This window comes from Xiphophorus couchianus, chromosome 20 (genome assembly GCF_001444195.1).
Source record: "Xiphophorus couchianus chromosome 20, X_couchianus-1.0, whole genome shotgun sequence".
Taxonomy (NCBI): domain Eukaryota; kingdom Metazoa; phylum Chordata; class Actinopteri; order Cyprinodontiformes; family Poeciliidae; genus Xiphophorus; species Xiphophorus couchianus.
In genome coordinates this window covers 10606985-10629121 of record NC_040247.1, presented here as the reverse complement: position 1 = coordinate 10629121, position 22137 = coordinate 10606985, and the positions used below count along the sequence as shown (strand labels likewise).

General features: G+C 36.0%; 1 protein-coding gene and 1 long non-coding RNA gene across 2 annotated transcripts; one reads left to right on the top strand and one right to left on the bottom strand.

Annotated features, from left to right (window-relative positions):
- Positions 1-5978: 5978 nt before the first annotated feature.
- Positions 5979-19847, top strand: LOC114136098 (uncharacterized). The gene is made up of 4 exons (XR_003593736.1): positions 5979-9049; positions 9509-9610; positions 15478-15567; positions 19746-19847. It is a non-coding gene; the product is annotated as an uncharacterized LOC114136098 (long non-coding RNA).
- On the bottom strand, positions 19319-22008 carry LOC114136097 (inhibin beta B chain). The gene is made up of 2 exons (XM_028003885.1): positions 21357-22008; positions 19319-20511 (listed from the first exon to the last, which is right to left on the bottom strand). Exons 1-2 carry the CDS (start codon positions 21988-21990, stop codon positions 19730-19732), a joined length of 1416 nt encoding a protein of 471 aa, XP_027859686.1. The 5' UTR covers positions 21991-22008; the 3' UTR covers positions 19319-19729.
- Between the last annotated feature and the right edge of the window lie 129 nt (positions 22009-22137).

Here is a 22137-nt window from a genome sequence, read left to right as displayed (position 1 = left end):
GCACCCCCTTCTCCCTCTCTCTTCCCCCTCCTTCCCTGTCCTCCCTCCCTTTCTCCACAGCCTGTGGACCACCCCGAAACAGGAAGTTCACTTTTTGTTTTTCTTAAAAAAAGAAAGAGAGAAAAAAAAAAAGAACCACACTGCCTCGGTTTTCTCCTCAAACTTAACATGCAGCCCACAAACACAACCAAACTGATGGTCGGTCAGTTTACCCCCATCTTCTCAGTAAATAAAAGAACATTCCCTTAAAGTAATATAATCAGCTATATAAAGGCATTACAGCCTCCAAGTGTTTATCAAATGCTTGTACGTACACGGCTGCGTCTATATTAAGTAGGTTCTTATCTAGTAATTGTGAAAACCTATCTATAAATGTTTGTGTTTACTTTAACGGTGTAACTTCATAGCAGCCCATCGGACAGCGTGTGTGGCTGCCTGGTTGGCTTCTTGTGGGGATGCTGCAGATTGCTGAGCCTCAACCAGTCAAATCCACCACAAAACCTGGACTGGAATCCAATCCGCTGCCCTGGAGCCGGACCAGCGCCGACTCGACCACAAAGTTATTGGGTTATTAAAGAAGAAAGACGTGCGCCGACACTTAACCTAAAACCAGACCTTATTATTTCAGGAAGTGTACATGAACACATAGGCATTTAGTAAACATGTAAGAGTAATAAAAGAAAATTTGTAATTATATTTTTATAAATATGTACATATTTTTGAAATATTTATTTATTTGTTTATTTATGTATTTATTTACACAGAGAATAACAATGTTTCAGAAAAAGAGAAGGACCACAGTAAATATCAAAGGCAAAAAATATATACATTTATTTTTTCCATTTGAACTATTTATTGATTTATTTCTGAAAACATAAATCTTAAAATGGTATAACATAGCTAATGAATTTATTCTATCTAGATATTATCTAGTTGTTTGTTTATCTATATATATATATATATATATATATATATATATATATATATATATATATATATATGTATGCTGATGATTATTAAATTATTTTAATTTCAACAAGGACAAAAACAGCAACCCTGCACTTGAGAATTAAATAACCAATTTAAACATTTAAGAATGCAAGCAGTTTCAATGTAATATTGAAAGAGGTAAGACAATGATATATCCAAGACATTGAAACAGTATATATATATATATATATATATATATATATAAAACCAGCATGTCAGAGACTGATATAATACAAAAACTACACACCACAAAAGGCTGAAATGTTACTACATCAGTTTGTGAAGAGTGTTTATGAGTTCGCTGACTTCTTATAGTATTTTTTTGTTTGTTTGATTTAATTGCGTAATAACCCATAAAATAATAATGTGCTTTTTACAGTGCTTGCTATTGAATACATCTGTAAAGATTTAACGGCGCTAACAAAAAAAAAAAAATGTATGTGTTAAGTGTTTTGTATTCAAATGTTTAGCAGAATCCAAACTCATCACCACAGGACCAAGAGTGTTTATTAGCTGCACATCAGTGAATAACTACATTCATGAGGCGGTTTTATTTTCAAAGCAGCCGGGAAAGCTGAGTCAAACCCTGAACAGTTGGTGACCCGAGCCAAGGCTGGAGTCCATTCACAGCATACGGCCAGTGGTTAAATCAGATTTTGTCAATGAGAGTTGTGGTGGGCTTTGAGCCCAATATAGCTGCAGCAGCCAAGCAGGGAAGCCTTGGCTGTAAACCCTCCCACAGATGCTGCAACCATATGTTTCATCTGACAGACGGGAGAATCTCACACCAGCTTCACTTCAGATTATCAATGAGTGGGATTAAAGGTGAGGAGAGTTTGTCGTAGTTGTCGTTAAGAGCTTTTTTTTTTTTTGGTCCTTCTAAAACTGGAAAGCATAATTTTGCTAAATATAGGAAAAATTATTTATACTTCAGATTTCTTCATTGAGAAGATTTGAACCAGATGGTTTCAGTGCAGTGATGAAGATGACAGCATGCATACACGTTTTTCAGTTAAACTAGGACAATTTAGCCAGTAGTTCATCAACTCACTATTCAAACTTTGGCATGCTAAACTATTAAATATAGATATTATTCAGCATCATGAAAAATGTTCACAGTAGTATATTTCATATCTGCATTTCTTATTCAGTTTTGTATGCAGCAATATACATACGATATTGTATACATACAGAATTTTGTTAGCTAATGTTTGCACTTTTCTTAATAGCTAACATTAAGAAAACATTAGCTGTTTTCTTAATGTAGCAAAGGGAGAAAAGGTGAATGGGGCAGAAATAAAAAGTTACAGATGTCCACCTCCAAAGCCTATAGAGGGCTTAACGCACCAAACAGATTACCAACAAGGTAAGCCAAAGGAAAAGCTTTTAGCCGAACCGTTAAGGTCAAGAAAAGACTGAAAGCTGCAGACAGGATGAAGTCTCACTGTTTGCTAAATTCCTAAAACTGGTTTTGCACAGTGTTATCACATAGTCTTCCAGCGTTTTACGCACAAAAATGTCTTAAATATGTGGAATAACAGAAGGTTTATTATAATGTTATATGCACACCATACAGCAACAAAACATTTGAAACATTATCCAATATCCACTAAAATGGAAAGAAAGTGAAGCCTCTTTCCTCATGGTGATGAATCCAAGGTTACAGAAGGCTATGGAGGATCATGCATGTTAGCCAAGTGAGTAGAAGAGAAAGCAGCTGTCACCAAGGCTCGGGGCATCTGGACACCATTCCCCAGTGCTGCAAAATCCAGCAAATCTTTTACAGGATTTGTTTTTCCATTGCAGATGGTCCTCTGCACATGTTTTCCTCCCATTGGCTAGGGGTCCCGGGTTGGCAGTGCTGCAGCCATGTAGGTACCACATATAAAGGTTTGCTCTGTCTGCAGCAAGCCTCTGCACACTGAAAGGAGGAAACTGGAGTTAAAGACAACAAAATGACCAGTGGCTGGACATCTCCTTGAGCGCATTTTGTAACAATCAGGTGCAAAGGTAAGTGCTGCACAGAGATTTTATTTCTAATTAAAAATTTAATTTATTGCAGTGTCTGCAAAAATGTTATTTGTGCTGCATGCACAACACATCACTATCTACCTTAATGTAGAAATGTTTCCTTCTTTCCTTCTTTGTTTCCTTCTTTCTTTTTTTGTGCCCTCTAAATTAATTTTTTCTGTTGTCGTGTAACAGATAAAAATATGTAGTAATCAAAAGTTAAAAAGTACACATATATCATTTTAAGAACAGAACTTAGAGTTTCTCTAGGTGATAAATTCTTGTTGATCTTATGGAATTATGCATTATTTGCCGAGAGATAATAATTGGTGTGAGATAATAATTGGTGTTAATTGGTATGAGAAAATAATTAGTTGAGATCAAATTCATACCCTTTCACATGGATGTGTAGATATAAAATAGAGAATTTGATATAAGATAGGTTTAAACAGGAAGCATTTTCTTTTCTTTTGCCACTTCTGACATTAAACAGTAAAAAAAACTGTTTTAGGGTGACTGTCACTAGAGGGCAGCATTTTACAAGCCTACAAGCAGACAAATGAAACGCTCACATATAACATCAGATGCACATAGAATGCCAGGATTTTGTGATATAAAAAAAAGTCTAACCTTCCAACATTATGTCAGTTTCAACTGAAAATTAAACAAACACGCTTGAGGGATATAAAATAAATCTAATTGCATAAGTGAGTATATTTTTTGACAAATACTATGTTTTATTCATCTTTTGATTTACTTTACTCACTTTGCATTTAGCACTGTTGGGTAGACACCTCACATTAATTTGTAGCAAATAGTTGAGTTGTCATTTTAGGATTTTTCTGTCAGATGTATCTTTTTTTTCTTGAATGTGTGAACTAGGAAGAACAATTTAGTCTTTTTTAAAGCCTATTTCAAAAAAGACATTGAGCCCTCACTCAAACGTTCAGGCTGGAATATGTCATGGTTTGACAAAACCAGACTTAAAGTTTCAGGTTACAGTTTTGCTACAAAAATGACAACATAGAGCATCACCTAAAAAGCACCATACCAATACAAAACTTGGTGGTTGTAGGATCCTGAATTCATAAGCGTAAATCCTGGAGGGGCTCGGGAGGGCCCCGGACCCCCCCAATCTGGGAAAAGTCTAGAATTGTCTCCCCCAAAAAATAATCATTGAAGAAACATTTACATTTAAACAGGATCAATATGAAAACGTAAAAATAAACAAAGAATTAAATAAATCTGCCAAGAAACACATTAACAATAAAAATCAGACTGCAGTTTGTTATTTCATTACTTTGCTGAAACATGATAAACAGCCTTATTATGCCTTGAAAATCAAAACTGGCTACATTACTTTCATAGTCTTAAGCTTTTGTCAAAGGGAGCAAATATCTCATTCATATTTAGCCCTTTAACTTTTACGTTAATTAGAAGAGTTTGAAACAGGATGGAGGGGCTGAGCAAGTGGTAGAAGCCAAGAACAGAAGAGAGAACATAGGAAAAAAAAATTCTATCTACTTGTTGGTTCTCAGCCATCCAGAAAATTGTAAAATTGAAAAAGGCTTAAAAATAAAGCAACTTAACAAGTTGTAATTTAAATAGCCCATAACTTGCATTGGAAACCATTTCTATAAATCAATGTTTATGAGGAATTTTATTAAGAGGAGCTACTCATTAAAACTTGTTTTTATTTAGAACCTCCCATTTTTGTAAATTTGTAGCAGAAATTAGATCAGTGAGACTCGTATTGAATCTTAGTTTTAGTTCTCAACAGTTTGCTTACTCAGAATAACAAATGTTTGATGTGCATTACTAGTCAATTTTGGTCCTGCAGCTTGAATGTGGTTTAAAAACTTTTTAAACCGCATTTTATGTTACATTGCAATGGAACTTTGCTGACCCCCCCAAAATTGCTCTTAAGAAATTTTCCTGTTTATTATCCCCCCCAATAATGAGATGGGATTTACGGCCTTGCCTGAATTGAGGTTGTGTTTCCTGAATGGATGGGCCGCGGTATGTTGAAAAGTGAATGGAATTAGGAAGAGATCCAAATACCAATGAATCCTGACTTGCAGTCAGGTAGCAAGTTGAAGACAAAGTGGGATTCCCTTTTTCAGTATCATAGTGAGTTCAATGCATCTCTCAAAGAAGGACTAGAAGTTATTCTGTATAAGGAAATCAAAGGTTTACAACTGAGATGGAAGAATGCTGTTCTTTTTTTGTTGCTTCTACTGCTGAAGCTCCAGAAGCGCTGCACAGAATAAGTGTGGAGAATAAGCGATAGCGTCATTCTATAATTTTTGTATTTTTCTCCAAATAGATGTGTTTATTTTCTTTTCAAAATAGAGCTTCAAGTTTACAGAATATAAATCACCTTAAATATGGGTAAAGGTTATGTTTTTGTTTGGTATTGTTTTGATGGTGTCATTTTTTAAACCCCAAAAACCTGGCACTTCAATGGGAGGACATTCAATTTTGAAAGAATTTTGTTGTATGACTACGTATGTATAACAAAATCTTTGTTACAGAAATCGGTGAGTATATGTGGTCTTTTATAGTCTATTATATTCTTTATAAATTTCTAGTATTTATACTCATAATGTTTTCTTCAAGCAGACAAAATCTCTGAAATGCCCCTGCTGTGGAATAGTTTAACTTTATATCAAACCTTTTACCTCTCATTTGTGTCTCTTCATGATTTCTTTGTGTTTGTTGTAGAAGTTCTATCATCTGGACAGATCACACCAGCAGACATTGTCATGAAACAGAAGGGGATAGACTGAAGCACTATCTTCAGATCAGGAAAGTATGCAATCAAGCATCGCTTTGCAAGCTTCTAAACATTGCAAACATGATCTTTTTCTAAAAACTTGACCTAAAGATTTATGTGAAAAAAGGTCAGCCCTACTAAAAGATATCTCAACACTCCACTAGGGGGCAGCACATTCGTTTGCAGATCTGCTTCACAGCAAGAAGGTTTAAACCTGAAGGTGGGTGGAGCCTTTCTGTTCAAGGTTTGTAAACTCTTTCTTGTTTTTTTCTCCTGCTTGTTTCTTTCAAACTCCACAAGTTTTGTGTTATGTATTTGCTTCGTTTGTCTTAATCTTAATCAGGTACAGTTTTTATATCATTTTATGTTCTCTATAATGCAGCTTAGAAATGTTGAAACATTGTGAAACATTCTGCCTTGGTAAATATATGTAACCTTGTCCAGCATACTCCTAATTTCCTGCAGCAAGTCCCCAAGCTTACATCTGTAAGGTGTTACATTACGCACATAAGATCCTGACATTCATTGCCCTGATTGGATGGATTCTGTTAAGTTGCTTCTGACAGAATTAGGTCCCCATCGGAAATTGACTGGGGTAAGACCGGTTCAGATGGAGGTAAAGCAAGAACTGTGGCATTAATTCCTTTAGCTGTGCTGATGCAAGCTCCTACTGGATCCTGGACTGTGTAAATCCAGCAGCCTCTGTTCTTATTTGAACACTTTCATTTATACACTTTTAAACATGTAGTCACAGTGTGGATAATAAACAGATATTCTGAGGAAGGTTATCCCTACTGTTTTTCATAAGTTAAAGTATCTGAAGTACTAATCTAATAAATGCAGTAGGAAATTATATATTTTTTTGTGTTTTGGCAACATGAGCAACCACAGTAAGAGCTGTTATTTTACTGATTTACAAAGGTTCCTTCAGTCCAGAAAATTTTAGATGATGATAACCATGAATCTTTGAACTCAGATAAAACAGCAAGAACAATTTTTGAAATAATATTGAAAGGGAAAACTCCAGAACAGGGATTGCTGGTCTCCTCCAGCACCTCACCCCCTCTCAAAAAACAAATCCACAACTGTGACATTCCATTCATACGTTTCACTGATGTTGTGGGTATTACCTGCTTTAGCTATGTGTAGCACCACATATCATGCTTCATTTGCCTTGTCGTTTGCAGTACTAACACTACTGTCTGCTGTAACCTCAGTTAATTTAGCCCTTTGTTTACAAAGAAAAAACCTCTTGGAGTTTTGCAAACCCTGTGGAAGTGGAGTATCTTCAGAACCAACCCAAGAAAATACCAACTTTAAATAATTATGGTCATACTTGCTCCGAATTTTTAGTTACTTTGCTTGGCCCGGTCTCCTTACTCACTGTAACTTTAGTTACTAAGAACCAATCAATTTGGAAAGTTTGATAAAAATTTCAAAATTACATTTTCTGGTTTATCTTTTTCATTATGTTGTGCACCCCATGAAGCTCTCTGGTGACCCCCAGAGGGGGGCACGCCCCACACTTTGTAAAACCCTGCTCTACAATTTATGATTCTGCCCCATTAATTTTTTCCCTCAAATACTCCTGTTGTGGCAGACCTATAATTTTCACTCTATAAAGTTGTAAAATATTTTCTCTTGTGACTGTGGTGAAACCTAACCATGGTTCTGTATGGAGTACCTGCTGTTGAAGGAAATATCCAATTAGCTACCAGCTGCTGAACTAAGTTGGCTGCTGGAAGTTTAGTGGAACATAGAACTGAAAGGGAAAGCATTTCTCAGGTGAGCTCACTTCATTTCAGTACTAATATTTTGTCCTTGTTAATTTGTGTGATTAATTTATGAAGTTATAGATTAAAGATAGTCTTCTGCAATGCATGCGCTTATTTCTCTGGCTGAACTTGCCACAAAATTAGTAGGAAAAATACTTATCATGTATCAATTAATAATTTCATAAATTATTTTAACCAAACATGGTTTCACATGCACTGAAAGGCATATCATGAACACTTTGTAATGGTACTTTTCTATAATGGTTCCAGTACCTTCAAGATAAGATGAGGTGTATTATTGAGGCCCTGTGCTGAAAAAACAAACAAAAAAACAAAAAGCATTGCTGTTTGATATAGCAAAATAACAGTTAACAAGCTTTCTTTAGCATTTAGTAAATGCGTCCGCAGTACAGCTAGCTGATAGAGGAAGTTAGAAAGCTATAAGTGCCCATGAGTCAAATGAAGACTCAGAGAATAACACTCAGAATCATTTATTAATCTCAGTATGAAAGTTTTAATAGGGCAGATCATTTTTGAAGTGTGCTATTTACTTTTTAACATTAGTACCTTGCTTTGATTAAGCTGTTCACTACTAGTTTGAAAACTTTTCTAGGATGATGCAATGGGTCAAATGTTACCAATGAAGTGCGAGGGACTGGCGGGGATCAGGAGGGTGTTATTATACAATGATATTTATTTCTAAATTAAGGTGTAATATCGATATAATCAAGTCAAAAGTGTAAAGCAGTTTGGTTACTGCAAAGACCCAAAGCTTAGCTATAGCAGCGGAAAGGAATTTTCTGCATTAAATAAAAAAAATTTTAATGTGTTGTTGAGTCATTAGTACCCAACAACATATTGAGTGTTGTTGAGTACTAACAACACATTATTGTGTTGTTTAGGTAACACTACATTTAGTGGGTAAATTTAGTGTTACCCACTAAATTTGGACTTTTTTCCAACATGCTATGCTTGAATCTTTTACTCTGGCAGATCAATTCTTGATCAGAACTATGCCTTGTGAGGCTTGTCAGTATCCACGAGTCTTCTGAGGCATTTTGCTGCCCTCAAGTGGCCGTAAAACTGTTAATTGTAGATTACATTATGAAATGCATATGGTTTTATCAACCTTGTTTAAGCAACAAACTGTGCAAATATTTGAAGAAATGTTAGAAGTATTTCAATTACCAGGCATTGACTGCTTCAGTTGTTGTTCCAGTGTGTTGTAATCAAATAATGCTATTGCATGTCTTCCTTACATACAATTCTTAACTAACATCAATATGTGTGTGTCTATTGCAGTTTTACAAGTTTGTGCCATCTATAACATCTATTTTATTATATTATTTAGCTAGGCACAGCAGATGTACAACTGTTCTCCTTTCTACAACTCATCTGAAAGTGACCAATTGTAAAGTGGTTCAGCACTGAGGTCCTACGCTGGATATAACAGGATATAACCTCAGAAACGAACATCAAATATGTAATACTTCATTGGGTAAGGTATATAAAAAATTTTAATTTGGTACCCATATGAGCAACTGACTAAAACCTTTTGCTCTTACATGGTGCTTTAGTTAGATCAGCATTATTCCTGGCACCTTTATTTGAGATCCCCAAATTTCTGTCATGTAACTCACACACATTACAGTAAAGATAAAGTCTCAAAACTGTAAAAGTTGGACACATTCACATAGCAGTTTGGGAACAAAATGAACTTCCTTAAGCAGCATTAACTTAGTATTTTGTCTAGCGCAACTGCTAAACCACAAGCATGGCATTCTTCAACCATTCCTGAACCAAGTCTTTCTGAATAGTTCGGGATGCTCATAAGGGATGCTCGTGAGGTCATTGCTTTATAACACATGTTCATCACTTGCTCAATTTCTTATCTGTTGGAGTACTTCAGATTTTACTGTGACAGTACTTATGGATTTTTTTCAAACTATCGTTAAAGGTTCCATCTGCTACAAATTTCTATACCCTCGACATGTTGGCATATCTGGTGCTCCAACAAGTTTGCATTTCAGTGAAAGAGGCTGATTGCTGATACAGCAAGGTATGTAGTTTCCACTAAAGAGTTTATTTGAGTTGCTGTATCCCAAAAGTAACTTTTAGTCAATGGTTTCTGAATGTTCATAAAACTATAGTCTCAACTCCCATTGCTTGTCAAACAAAATGCTAAGCACAATGTGTGGACACTGTTTTTGCCCTGCTCTATACTCAAGTATGCTTTTTGCTAAGTACTGGTGGTACCCATGAACCTACAATCTACCACGGTTCGAGAAAGGCATGCAAAAGTGTATTCTATATGCTGAAGATGTAAGTATGTGACTTCTTTTTCATAGTTCTCTTGATTTGGTTTCAAACAAATTCATATGGTGTTTTTGTGTGACAGATGATCCCAAGAAACAATCAATCATATGAGAATGTTTCTTTAAAGGACTTAGACTTCTTCAACCTCAGAATTATGAGATCACATAACTGCCCCTTTCTACTTTTGGCACAAATTTGTATCTAGATTGCAGGCATTTAAAAGTTCATAAAAATTTTATGAGGCAGTTAAATGTAAATGTTTTGATATGTTTCAACCTGTGATTCAGGTGCAGATTCTGACTTGCCCCCAGTCTTAGAAAAGGTTCTTTGTGTTTTGTGTTTCAAGATATTAAACGTGGGTTGGAGAATACTGTTGTTAGTGAAGACTCTAAAAATGAGTATTCAAGGTCTATGCTTAGTCTTTGTAAGTTACAAAAAGCGTAACAGGATACCGGTATCTTCGCCAAACAGCTCTAAAAGTTCCATCAGTTCAATACTCGAGGGATATCTTTTAGATTTCAATCATATATGAAGGATCTTTTTAATTTAGTCTTTTATTTTACAAGTTTTAACTTCTTCTATTGACCCTTTCTGTTTTAGGAGCTATAAATCTATTTCAACCACAAAATGGTTGAATAGACCACTTATCTTACCAATAACTTAATCTAAGTGCTCTGCCGCTAAAGGAAATCATCTTAAAATGATAATTTGTTTTATCTATACCAACAATGCATGAAAAAACACTTGGGGCACTAAGAAGATATTTTGCAGTCTTTTGGGTGAATTCCCAGGGATGCTATAATGTTAGTACCTGAAGATGTTGCGTATCTGCTGTTGCTCTGATTAGAGTGGGTAATGGTCACTAGATCCTTTGAGTCTTTCCACAGCCTATTAATAACAGTCATACACCGTTTGTGCTAAAGTGCTAGTTATCATTAGCATCTCCACGGCTATCAACTTTCACTCATTCATCCTTAGAAAAAACCAGTCTAGTGCCCTCTACTGTCCAAACAATGAACAACTATAAGAAAAAAAAATGCACCATAAGGTGTATCTTCAAGTGTAATGGAACACCATAAAAGAAAAAAGAATGCATGGATTAAGCATGCACAATACATTCAGTTCAGTTCTCTGGATACGCCTCTTATTTCAACTCAGATTTTGTATTGAAATTATATGCCTATTTATAGAATATGATTATAAATATCAGCAAAATCTAGACTTCTTAGGTCCTCTGATACTAAGTGTTATTTTGACAATCTGACAACATTTTTGAGTTAAAATATTAGGATGCAATGACAGAGTAAAGTAAGCGTTAGTTTAATTGGATTATTCTCAATAGTAAATCTTAGAGTGACTGTCAGTCTTCTTACTTTAGAAACATCACCATGTGGTAAAAATGGATCTTGTAGTTCATTTCATAATCAATATTTGTTTATCATTTTAGTAATCCCTATACTGGTACGGTACAGCCATATGCAAATGTTAGCAAATAAAAAATAGCAATAATTTTGTATTTCACAGTAATTTACAAACTTTTCTTGAATCATTTGTATAAAACATATAATAAACATTTTAGGTAACTTATTAAAACCAAATAAAAAATACATATTAAAAATTGATGTATCCTAAGTGAATTTAATACTTAAAATTTTGAAATGATGCAATTTATCACAAGTTTATTAAGTCTTGATTTGCTATCATAATCTAATGTTGCAATATAAGTATTTTTTTTATTATTACTGGTACATTACTGTGCTAGCTTTGTTCCTCGTCCCTATTTTTTATTTGAACAAACACACTCAAAATAATTGTTGGACTCAGATGAAAACTTTTAGGTTTGAAAATAAGTTAAGGGTAAAGCTTTGCCTAGGTTCCCGTTGCAGGATATTGTTCTGGAACAAGGTACTCCTGACGTAACTCAGAGAGATAAAGCAAGTAACTGGGACTGTCGTAATGGGATCATCCTGTGGATTTAAGAGTTATTTGAAGGGCTGTGTATGTTAAAACTAGAACACAGTAAACCGCACAGTTCCAGATTCTTCAAAATGACATTGAAAGCGTCTCTTGAAGGTCTACTGCATTCCCCTATTTTACTTTCAGAGCTGATGAAATGCAACCATGCACAGCAGAAGATAATCTATTACTTTTCTATTGTATTCTGGGACCTCTGTGATCACTGGTAGAGTTAAAAAAAGTTACAGAACTTCTCTTTACTTATCATGAAAATTGGCAACTATACAGGAAATATTTCAAATTAAATATGGAATATTATTAACATCTAATTCTCTTGATAACCCAAGTGGCTTTATGCAGTGAAAAAATACATTTTCTAGCATCAAGTGTTTAATTTAACAAGACTTATCATGAAATCTAATTGTTAATCCCAGTGAAAGTCACTTTCTAACCATTTGTATGAATTGCTGTTATTTAATTGGATCTTAGAATGTGTATCATACATTTAGTAACTTCATGACTTGTTACATGGAAGGATTATGTAGCTGTTGTTGTACGCAGTAATCTTCTCACTAAGCCTTGCATCGTTATTTACTGTTTACCTGAGGAATCAGTGGAGAGAGTGGGAACAGTTTGGTTTCACGTCTCGTCCCGCCATGACACCTTGAGCAGCGACTCTGGCTGACACCTTTGACCTTCGGTAAAGGATTTATGGGATTGTGAGTGGAATGAAGGATTTAGTGGCACATGGCAAAACAGTGGGTCTGTGGGTCAGTGTGTCAGTATATCAGTGAGTCAGTAGGCTTTTCATTTTCCCAAACTAGGTCAGCTATTTACTTTCATTAAATGAGGCTAATGCTGGAACTTCCTGGTGTCACACTGCTCACCTACTCACATGTCAGCATCTAACTCTTCTCATGCTCATGTTCTAACACCATCACACGTGCACTCACACCTTCAGCCTTCACCCATAGTCCTCACCAAAGAAAAACAAAGAGCATTTATTCTCTGAGTTGTTAGATCGAAAGGCAAAGTGAATTTTTGTATGTTGCCAGTCATATTTGAAACAGATGCAAAATCATGGTTCAACATCTGTTTCAACAAATCCAGCCATGCTGAGCCGCAGAGGAAACGTGATGTCACAGATTACATTCAGGAATCAAATTACAAAAAGTGTACCACTAAGCTGTAACTGAGGAGACAAAACTTAATTGAGCCATTTTTAAATTTTCCACGTTTTTCTCACAATTTCTGTTTGTATTTAAGTCACTGTGAACCTATCCAGTTAAGATGATCAAAGTTACATATATTTACATATTTTGCATAAATTTTCTTAATATGTTTCAGAATGATATGTTAATCTTTATGACATGGGTGCACGATGTTCTCCCCATTAGTTGGCCTGTAGTGTAACTGACTCAGGTTTGTTGGCCACAATGCTTGCACACACCTTTTCAGCTCTGCTCGTTCCTACTTTGAGCCATTTCACTAGGCTACCAATTTTGTTGTCATTAAGCCAAATTGCAACCAACATGCTTTGGATCTTTGCATGGAAGCTTTTACTTTCTGTAAATGTTTCTAAACGGTCTTTCAATAATGCTGCTTCCTCATGATGCCCGCAACTTTATGAATTGCACCAGTCCTTCCTGTAGCATAACACCCCCACAACATGATGCTACATGCCATCATTCTACTTCATGGTTGAGATGATGTTCTTAGGCTTTGAAGCTTCCTTCTGTTTTTTTCAAAATGCTATTAAACATAGTCTTTATGTCCTCTGTAAAGTTTAATTTGGCTTTTCATGTCACTTTTGGAATAATGACTTATTCCTCTGTGTGGGATTTCAGCTTTATCAAATAACCTTTGACAATTTTGGCCCCACCAGCCATTAGCAAACACCTGTTGGAACTTTGCATCGGCTGAGCTTATATCATGAAATATTTTGCAGTCCAGTGCACTGACAGACGTTTGTAAATGCTTACTAGAGGAATGTTGATGTGATGACATGCTGAAGGTGGCATGTAATTGAAAAGGAACTTCTTAAAAAGTGAGTCTCAATTTCAGGGTTGTTAAGTCAATTGTTAAGTCAAATTTCTTTTAAGTCATGTTTGATATATGCAGCATTTTTCTAAAAACTGAAAATGACAGTTACTTGATTGTGCTATAAAATGACACTATGTGGCTGGAAAACACATAATACTGTCATGATCTGTGTCTTTCTGTGTTTATTTAGAGTTTTCTGTCCCCTTAAGTCTCTTCGTTGTCCTGTCCTCCCCTTGATTGTTCCCAGGTGTGTCTCGTTTCTATGATTACCCCCAGTGTATTTAGTGTCACCTGTGTGTCTGTTCTTTGTTGGGTCCTCGTCGTTACTTGCCGCCCTTGTCGTTTGTCGTTCCGTTCCTGTGTGCCCAGTCTATTTTTCATCCCTCGTTTACCGGTTGCTACCGGCGTCGAGCCCTGGCTTTATACATATACTTTCAGGCAAAACAGGTTTCTAAAATTATTTCTTTGAAACCCAGAAGTTACTTTTTGTCTGGAAATGACACAAGTATCACCCAAAAGGCCATAAGACAAGGCACAATGGCTTTTTGAAAAACAAAACAATCTGAACTGTATTTTATGTGTTAACAAGTAGTGTCATATTAAAGATAGTTCAGGCCCTTCTCTTTAATCATTGGAGACATCGTTTTTCTTCACTAGTTCACTATTTCTTCTCACAACTAGACAACTTGACAGTCTTGTTGCATGTCTGCACAGGTATTTCCACATTTCTTTTTAAATATCATCGCTGTCTTTTAGAAACCATGTGCTCATGGAAATTACATTAAAGTTATAAGAGACATAAACCAAAGAACCTGCAATGTAACTGACTAAAGGTTGTTCACTCAAGAAGCTGAAGAAAGATGTGCCACACTGCAGATTTTTAGTTGTAAAACATATGAATCTTAATTAAAATAAACCTACATGGTTAGTTGTTATATGGCAAAAAATATTTTAAAAATTCCCTTTGGGGCACTGAATGTGGGGCAGTGTTACTGAACTTTTGTTCCTCAGACAGCAGAATTGGTTGCCCAATAATTAGAAGGTCAGTAGTTTGATCAATTGCTCAATCTGTCCACATGTTCAAGTATTCTTGTTTAAGATATTGAAACTGGAAAATTACTTTGTTTTAATGTGATTGTTATCCCTGTAACAATAGAAAAAATATCCTTCATTTCAAAATGTTATGTCTTGGTTATTTCTTATGGCACTTCAAACCAAACTGTACAAAGTAGGTTGTGCTACTCCAAACTATTTTCTGAAGGAAGAGGTGTGGTTGTTTGCCATTCTTAGAAAATCACCTGTAATGATTCATAATTTGCTATTGGCAGCAAAACAAAATTCTCCGATATATCTCACTCTAAAGGTTTTTCCTGCGACTGCTCAAACAAGTAAACAAACAATGTGCATAGTGATTTTAAAGTGAAAGTTCAGTTTTCTGGCTCTTCTAGGGTCATTTCGGAATTATTCTTTAACTAATAGCTTATTGAAATTTGATTTTGCACCTGATTGATAAATACTGAGATTGTCATGTTCAAAACCTTCATGAAAGGACACATTTTTGAGAATACATCTCATTAACTATTCTTTTCTATGTTTCTTGGTAATTTACAGGTTCCCTGTGAAGTGACTCCCTTTGGTTCAACCACAAGGTGCTGTCACATCAGACGTGATCAGGAGTTATTCATCAATCACATCTAGCAGGTTCCTTCTGATATATGTCACAAATAATCACATTCACAAACTCAAACATATTTATAGTTCATAGTTTTTACCAAGTTATAACTATAAACATCAGTATACTTTATTGGGACTTTAAATTGTAAACCAAAAAAGTTAGAAAATAAATGTAAACTTGATGAAAAATGTTACATTATCTTTCTATTTTTATTTCAAGTAAATGTAAAACATTTGGAGAAATCTGTATTCAGGCTGTCTGAATTAATTCCTGTAGAATCACCTTTTTCTGCATTATTGCTGCAAGTCCTTTGGGATATGCTTCCTTCTGTGTTGCATCTCAAGACAGACATGTATCTTCCTTAATCCTCTCAAACTACTTAATGATCCGGCAAATTGGATTTGTGGCATCTGTGAATATTTTCTAATCTTTCAGATATTCTCCACATTTAAATCTTAGCGGATTTAAATGTGAACTTTGACTAATCCATTTTAACAAGCTTTTCTTCCACTGCTCGACGGCTAGTTAAAGAAATGTTGCTCAGCTACATGACCAAAGTTGTGCCACATAATAGTTGAGTTATTAATGATGAGGATTAGGCATTTGTTTGGGATCGAATATGGATAAACAGCATCTTTGGTCTAAAAAACTTCTTTTTTGTGCCAAAGTGCCTCAGATGGTGATTATAGTCCATTTTGGATGATGTAACATGACTGTGCTGTTGGCCTCGTAGATAGAGTTGAGAAATTTTTTTCAGGGAAAGAACAATATGTTATGACCTAATGATTTTCAGGAAAGTCAATTGTTGTGGTTGTCAGCATTTTGCAAAATTCAACAAATTCAAAGTTAAACATAAAACATGTTTATATCAGTGCAAATGCAATTTTTCTTCTGATGTTCAATATGTTTGGAGCATTAGCTCGCTATATTTTAACATATTGTTTCCTTATATAAATAATTATTTATTTACTCTGATAGTAGTGCCTCAGATTTAAATTGCAATCAATCCATAATATAAATGCGTGATATGAAAGTGATTGCATGCCAAGGGAATGGGATGATTGTTTACTCATCAAACACAGACGGTCCATAAAGCCACTTCTACTGTTTGTATGAGCAAACATGCTCTTTGCCCTAGAAACTGCACCAGTATGATTATAAGACACGTGCATCTTTTTGGAACTAAAAAAAAGCAAGACTGATGATTGTGTGAACAAAAGATCTTATTGTAATGAATTAATAGCATATTTTCTTAACATAGATGCAACTACATGAGCATTGCTTACTGTGTATATTTAAATAAGAATGAAATTCATCTTCTCTCATGGGTTCAGCCCATGAGCCTTAAGAGTTAATGACATGAATTAAACATACACAATTAATGCAACACAATATATTGGTTTATAATATATTTTATTGAAAAATGCACAGACATTAAAATTAAATAAATCCAATATTATTTTAGTTTAAAAGTCTATTATAAATCATCAGTGTTATACAAAATATAGAATCATACAAAAATAAAGAAAATGATTATATATTTAAATAGACACATAATGGCTTCTGTCATCAACAAGTATATTTACAACATAATATGTTTGAACACAGCTACAGCTTATGAAAGTAAGCAGATGGATCCCTGTAGGACTGCTTACACTTTAGGTCACGCCCACTTTAGCTGTAAGTACAGTAAAAAAAATACCCCTCTAGCAAAGTTTGCACTGAAACTACGGTAAGGGTGATAAAGTGCTTGTCTTAGTGGTGCTGCGGTGCACTAACATGTCACAATAAGCCCTGGGACAGGAGATATTAGAAGATATAAACAGGGTAAGCTACAAAAAAAACTAAAAATTTACATCCCATAAATAGAAGATAATATGATCATGTTCCGCCAAGAAAAGCTTTGTCATCATGATTTGAACCAACAGAGAAATAGTTGCCACAAGGTCCTGATTTAAGGAGTACAATGGGTTACTGAGCTGTTCACCAACTGAGAAACACATTATTATGAACTATGCAAAGCTGTATTGTAAGCAATTCTATGATTTTGTTTTTACCTCTAACTCACCCATTTGAAAATTACAAAATAAGGCAAGCAATGAATGAACAATAAATGAAAATGTGTGCTCAGATACCATAACAAGAAATTTTACCACCAGCATGCTTTAAATTAAACTATTCCCATTGAGGTTGTTATATTTTATAAAATAACACCATATATTTTCCATCCATCCATCCATCCATTTTCTGTTCACCCTTGTCCCTAATGGGGTCGGGAGGGTTGCTGGTGCCTATCTCCAGCTACGTTCCAGGCGGGAGGCGGGGTTCACCCTGGACAGGTCGCCAGTCTGTCGCAGGGCAACACAGAGACATACAGGACAAACAACCATTCACACACAACACACACCCCTAGGGAGAATTTAGACAGACCAATTAACCTAACAGTCACGTTTTTGGACTGTGGGAGGAAGCCGGAGTACCCGGAGAGAACCCACGCATGCACAGGGAGAACATGCAAACTCCATGCAGAAAGACCCCGGCCGGGAATCGAACCCAGGACCTTCTTGCTGCAAGGCAACAGTGCTACCAACTGCGCCACTGTGCAGCCCCCATATATTTTCCAAATATGGTTATTCTGGTTCAATAACCAAAACAATAATGACAATCTCAAAAGAGGAGATTGTAGAGCCATTAAGACGTTCTAGCAAACAGAGACAGCTTTATTATTTATTACTGGAAAGATACTAAATTTACATCACCCCTGAAAACTTTAGACTTTGAAAGCTATAATTGCCAACGTGCATCAGCACATGCTCATTGACCCACCTGCCTCACAGACCTTCACATTAGCAGACCCTGAGGCAATAGCTAAATGTTTGCTCATGCTGCTGAGAAATGACCTTGGGTTCATAAACTGTCGAAGCCACCCAGCTCATTAGAAACTTGTGTAAATAATACAGTGAATATGTTGTTCAAACATATTTCAAATGTATGTTATGGCTGGCTGCCCAAAGTCAGGACTCAGGCAGATTTTACCTGCTCTAACCTCTACATCTATGTATGTATCTATGCATACAAATGTAAAGCATACTTTGATTTAGTCTTTTCAATGGTGGGATTTCACATTTCATAAATCTAAAGAGAGATTCTTGAAATTGTCTTACATGTGTTCAAAATCCTTGCAAGACTTCAGTATGCATTTAGAAAAAAACTGAACATATTTTGCCATCAGTGCTTGAATATAAAGAACACAACCAAATAGTTAGCTGTCTCTTCATAGCCTAAGAGGATGAAAGGAATTGAAGACAGAAGCAATAAAATAAAGATTTCTAAAGGAATGTGGTGTCTTAACTAGTCGGCCTACAATCCAGACCTGAAAAGCAGTAAGAAAAAAAAAAGAACGTCAAGCATATAAACAAAAAAACAACTAAATAAGAAAAAAGTAAAAGTGAAATGACACTAAGATAAAAAATAAAAATTGCATTACGTGGCCCTGCCTGAATTTTTTGGAAGTTATATTGTGGATTTACTTTTTTTCTTCTTTTCTTTTCTTTACTGCAGGCAACAGATAAAAAAGACAATTTACTGAGTCTATTAAACAAAACAAAAACAAAAAACTTTTAAATCAATCTGGCATATTTGTATACTTTCCAAGTAAATGGTGGAACATCTTTTTTTCTGAGAGAAAAAAAAGGATTTTTACAGAGGAAATTAAAAAATTCTGATTATTATTATTATTATTATTATTATTATTATTATTATTATTATTATTATTAATGCTAGATAGATTTGTTTCCCCAATCAATGTCCATGCAGTATTATTTATTATGGCCCTATCTATCTAACCTTAAAACAATATTTCAATTCTGCAAATATAAATCGTTTTTTATTTGTATTAAAAAAACACTAAAAACTTTTCTGTAAACCTTTTGACAAAGCATTTTGTTTCTTAAGATCTCTTTAAAAATTACTAATAACACCATAATTTATACACAGGGATTCAATTTTAAAAATTACACAAAAATGTTACAATATAGGCATTCAGTGTCTTTGGTTATATTTATCGTGTTCTATTTTAGCCACATGTGAAAACCTCCTACTACTGTAAGTTGTCCAGTAGCAAACATCCCTCTTTAATTTTTCAGTCTTTAATATCTGCGTATTTCAGATAGCCTCTAATGCTATTGTTTATGTGCATCCGCAGGACTCAACTATCATGTCAGGGACGTCTGTTTTGACGATGCTGTGCTGAGAGTTGAAGTAGACCATGGACAGAGGCCGGCGCTCAGTGGGGATGCAGCATGAAGCTGTGGCTGTGTTGATGCCATTGACTTTAAGCTGATTGAAGACCGTAGCATGGAATGAGGATGCTATGCCCGGGGAGCCGGCTAGATGTTGGGGGCACTGACCCATGCAGTAGTTCATGTGGTAGCCTTCAGGTGCAATGATCCACTCATCCCACTGGATATCCTTAAACTTGATGTAGAAGTCTCTCTTGCAGCACACTGTCACCTCGTCTCCACAGCGCAGTGATCGCTTTCTGATTAAGTGCTTGGAGTGGTCATCACGCAGACGCACCTGGGCCACCATGAAGGGCTGGTTTGCTTTGTCAGTTGAGCCATTAAAGGAGCAAAGGTTCCTTTCACCCTCTTCGCAGCTGACCTCAAGCCGGAGTCGCCGCTGACCTCCGTCCAAAAAGGTCTGCAGCGTGTGGGTGATGGGGAAGGTATGCCAGTTGCTCTCCTTAACATCTATCATCTTTTCTATCACCAGGGTGCGATTAGAGTCTGAAGTCTCTTCATCTGTCGAGAGGAAGACCCGGGCAAGGAGGCGGGAGCTCCGGTGAGGATCTTCAGACAATTTGGCATAAATCCACAGAGAGGACTGAAGGACCTGGATGCTCTTGCCCCGTTCCTGCAGAAACTGAAAGGTAAGGCTAAGGCTGGCCTTGTCACCGCTGTCTGAATCGCCTATGAAACAATGACAATTTAAAAACAAACACAGACTGTTAATATTTTGAACATTTCAAGAGGTTATCACCTTAAAGCCAAAATGGAATGTGCTGAAATGATTGTAAGATAAAGCTATTAAGTCCTCTTTCTCTAAATAAAGGTCAGGTTTTTTTTTTTTTTTTTTTACCTTTACTTTTTATTTTTGTGATAGTTTAATCTGGCATGAAGAAATGATTCTGCTGGAGCTCTTTAGCTATGTCTTAGATGGATCCACTTTCAAGCACTTGGCTTTTGGTGCATCCACATTTTCTTGAAAAACTTTGATGTAGCATTCGATATACACAACATTTTAATCCCAATAATTCCTATATGTTTAAAGGTTATGTAGTTTATTAAGTTATTTGTTCTGCTTTCTAGACTTGCTTAGGCATCAAGCATCCTAGTTTTTAGTAAGTCAACTGGCTTTAAAATGAGCCTTTTCTTTTAAAATATTTCCACATGCCTTTATAACAACACGGTCTTTGACCTATTTTAATATTTCAAATGCAAAAAACACTATGAAATCTTCAGGACCACTGTAGGGGGCGTGGTGTTTATCTAAAATCAAAATTCAACAAAATGAGCATTTTGCGCAGGAATAATCTAACTTCCCTATATATGAATATGTATATTTGGAAGTAATGCGATTTCACTCATTTCTCACATGAGTATAAGAATTCAACATAAAACAATCAATCATAGGGGGAACACCGACCCATGCACTATTTTACGCACGAACTTGCCCAAAAGGTGCGCTCATGCAAAGTGTTTAAAAGTCATGCCAGAAAAGATTTACAGTATGGAAAAATAAAAGAAAAACTTACTTATATCTGCAAAGCTCACTATTTCATAGCCTTGATCTTTGGTAGGTAGACTGTTTTCTAGTTCAAGGGTACCATCCTGTCTGACGCGCCCCGAGTGCAGCTTGCGCAGCGCAGTTAGAAGCGCCACTTTAGGCACCGTCTGAGTGATGTTCGGTCTCTCTTTCAGGTGGAGCTTTTCCAAAAGGTGCTGTTTGGCGATCTCTATCATCATCTTCTGCTCTGCGTCTTTCTCCATTGCCGGTAAGCCACAGGACGCGCAGGCTGGGGAGCCGCTGACCCGGAGCCCCTTCAGCAGCAAAGTTGCCAGTAGCAGAAGTGAAATAAATGAAAAAGACGGCGTCATCCTCCAGCATAAAGAAAAGTTTAGCATTTTTTTTTTTTTTTTTTTTGGAGTTGGAGTAAGTTTACTAATAAAACAAAAATCTTCTAAAAACTCTCCACTGAGTGCTTCTTTCCACCCAGTGTTGTCAGAGGTTCTTGCTGGCAGCTGTGACACAGTCAGGACAGAAGCTGGAAAGCAGAGTAGCGTCTCACCCTCTTGATGCTGTAGATATGTGGGGTAATCCACCAAAACTGGTGACACGTTGGAGAGACGCACCAATGAGCGGATCGGGGCACCGGGGAAATTACGCATCAGAGTGTCCTCTCCCACAACACGGACAATCACACACAGCACGCGCTCACACGTTGGCAGTCGATTGACGCTTACTATTTCTTAACTTTGTGACAACACCTGATCTCATTTTATGGCACCATAATAAATGCGTAAAGTTATCGGTAT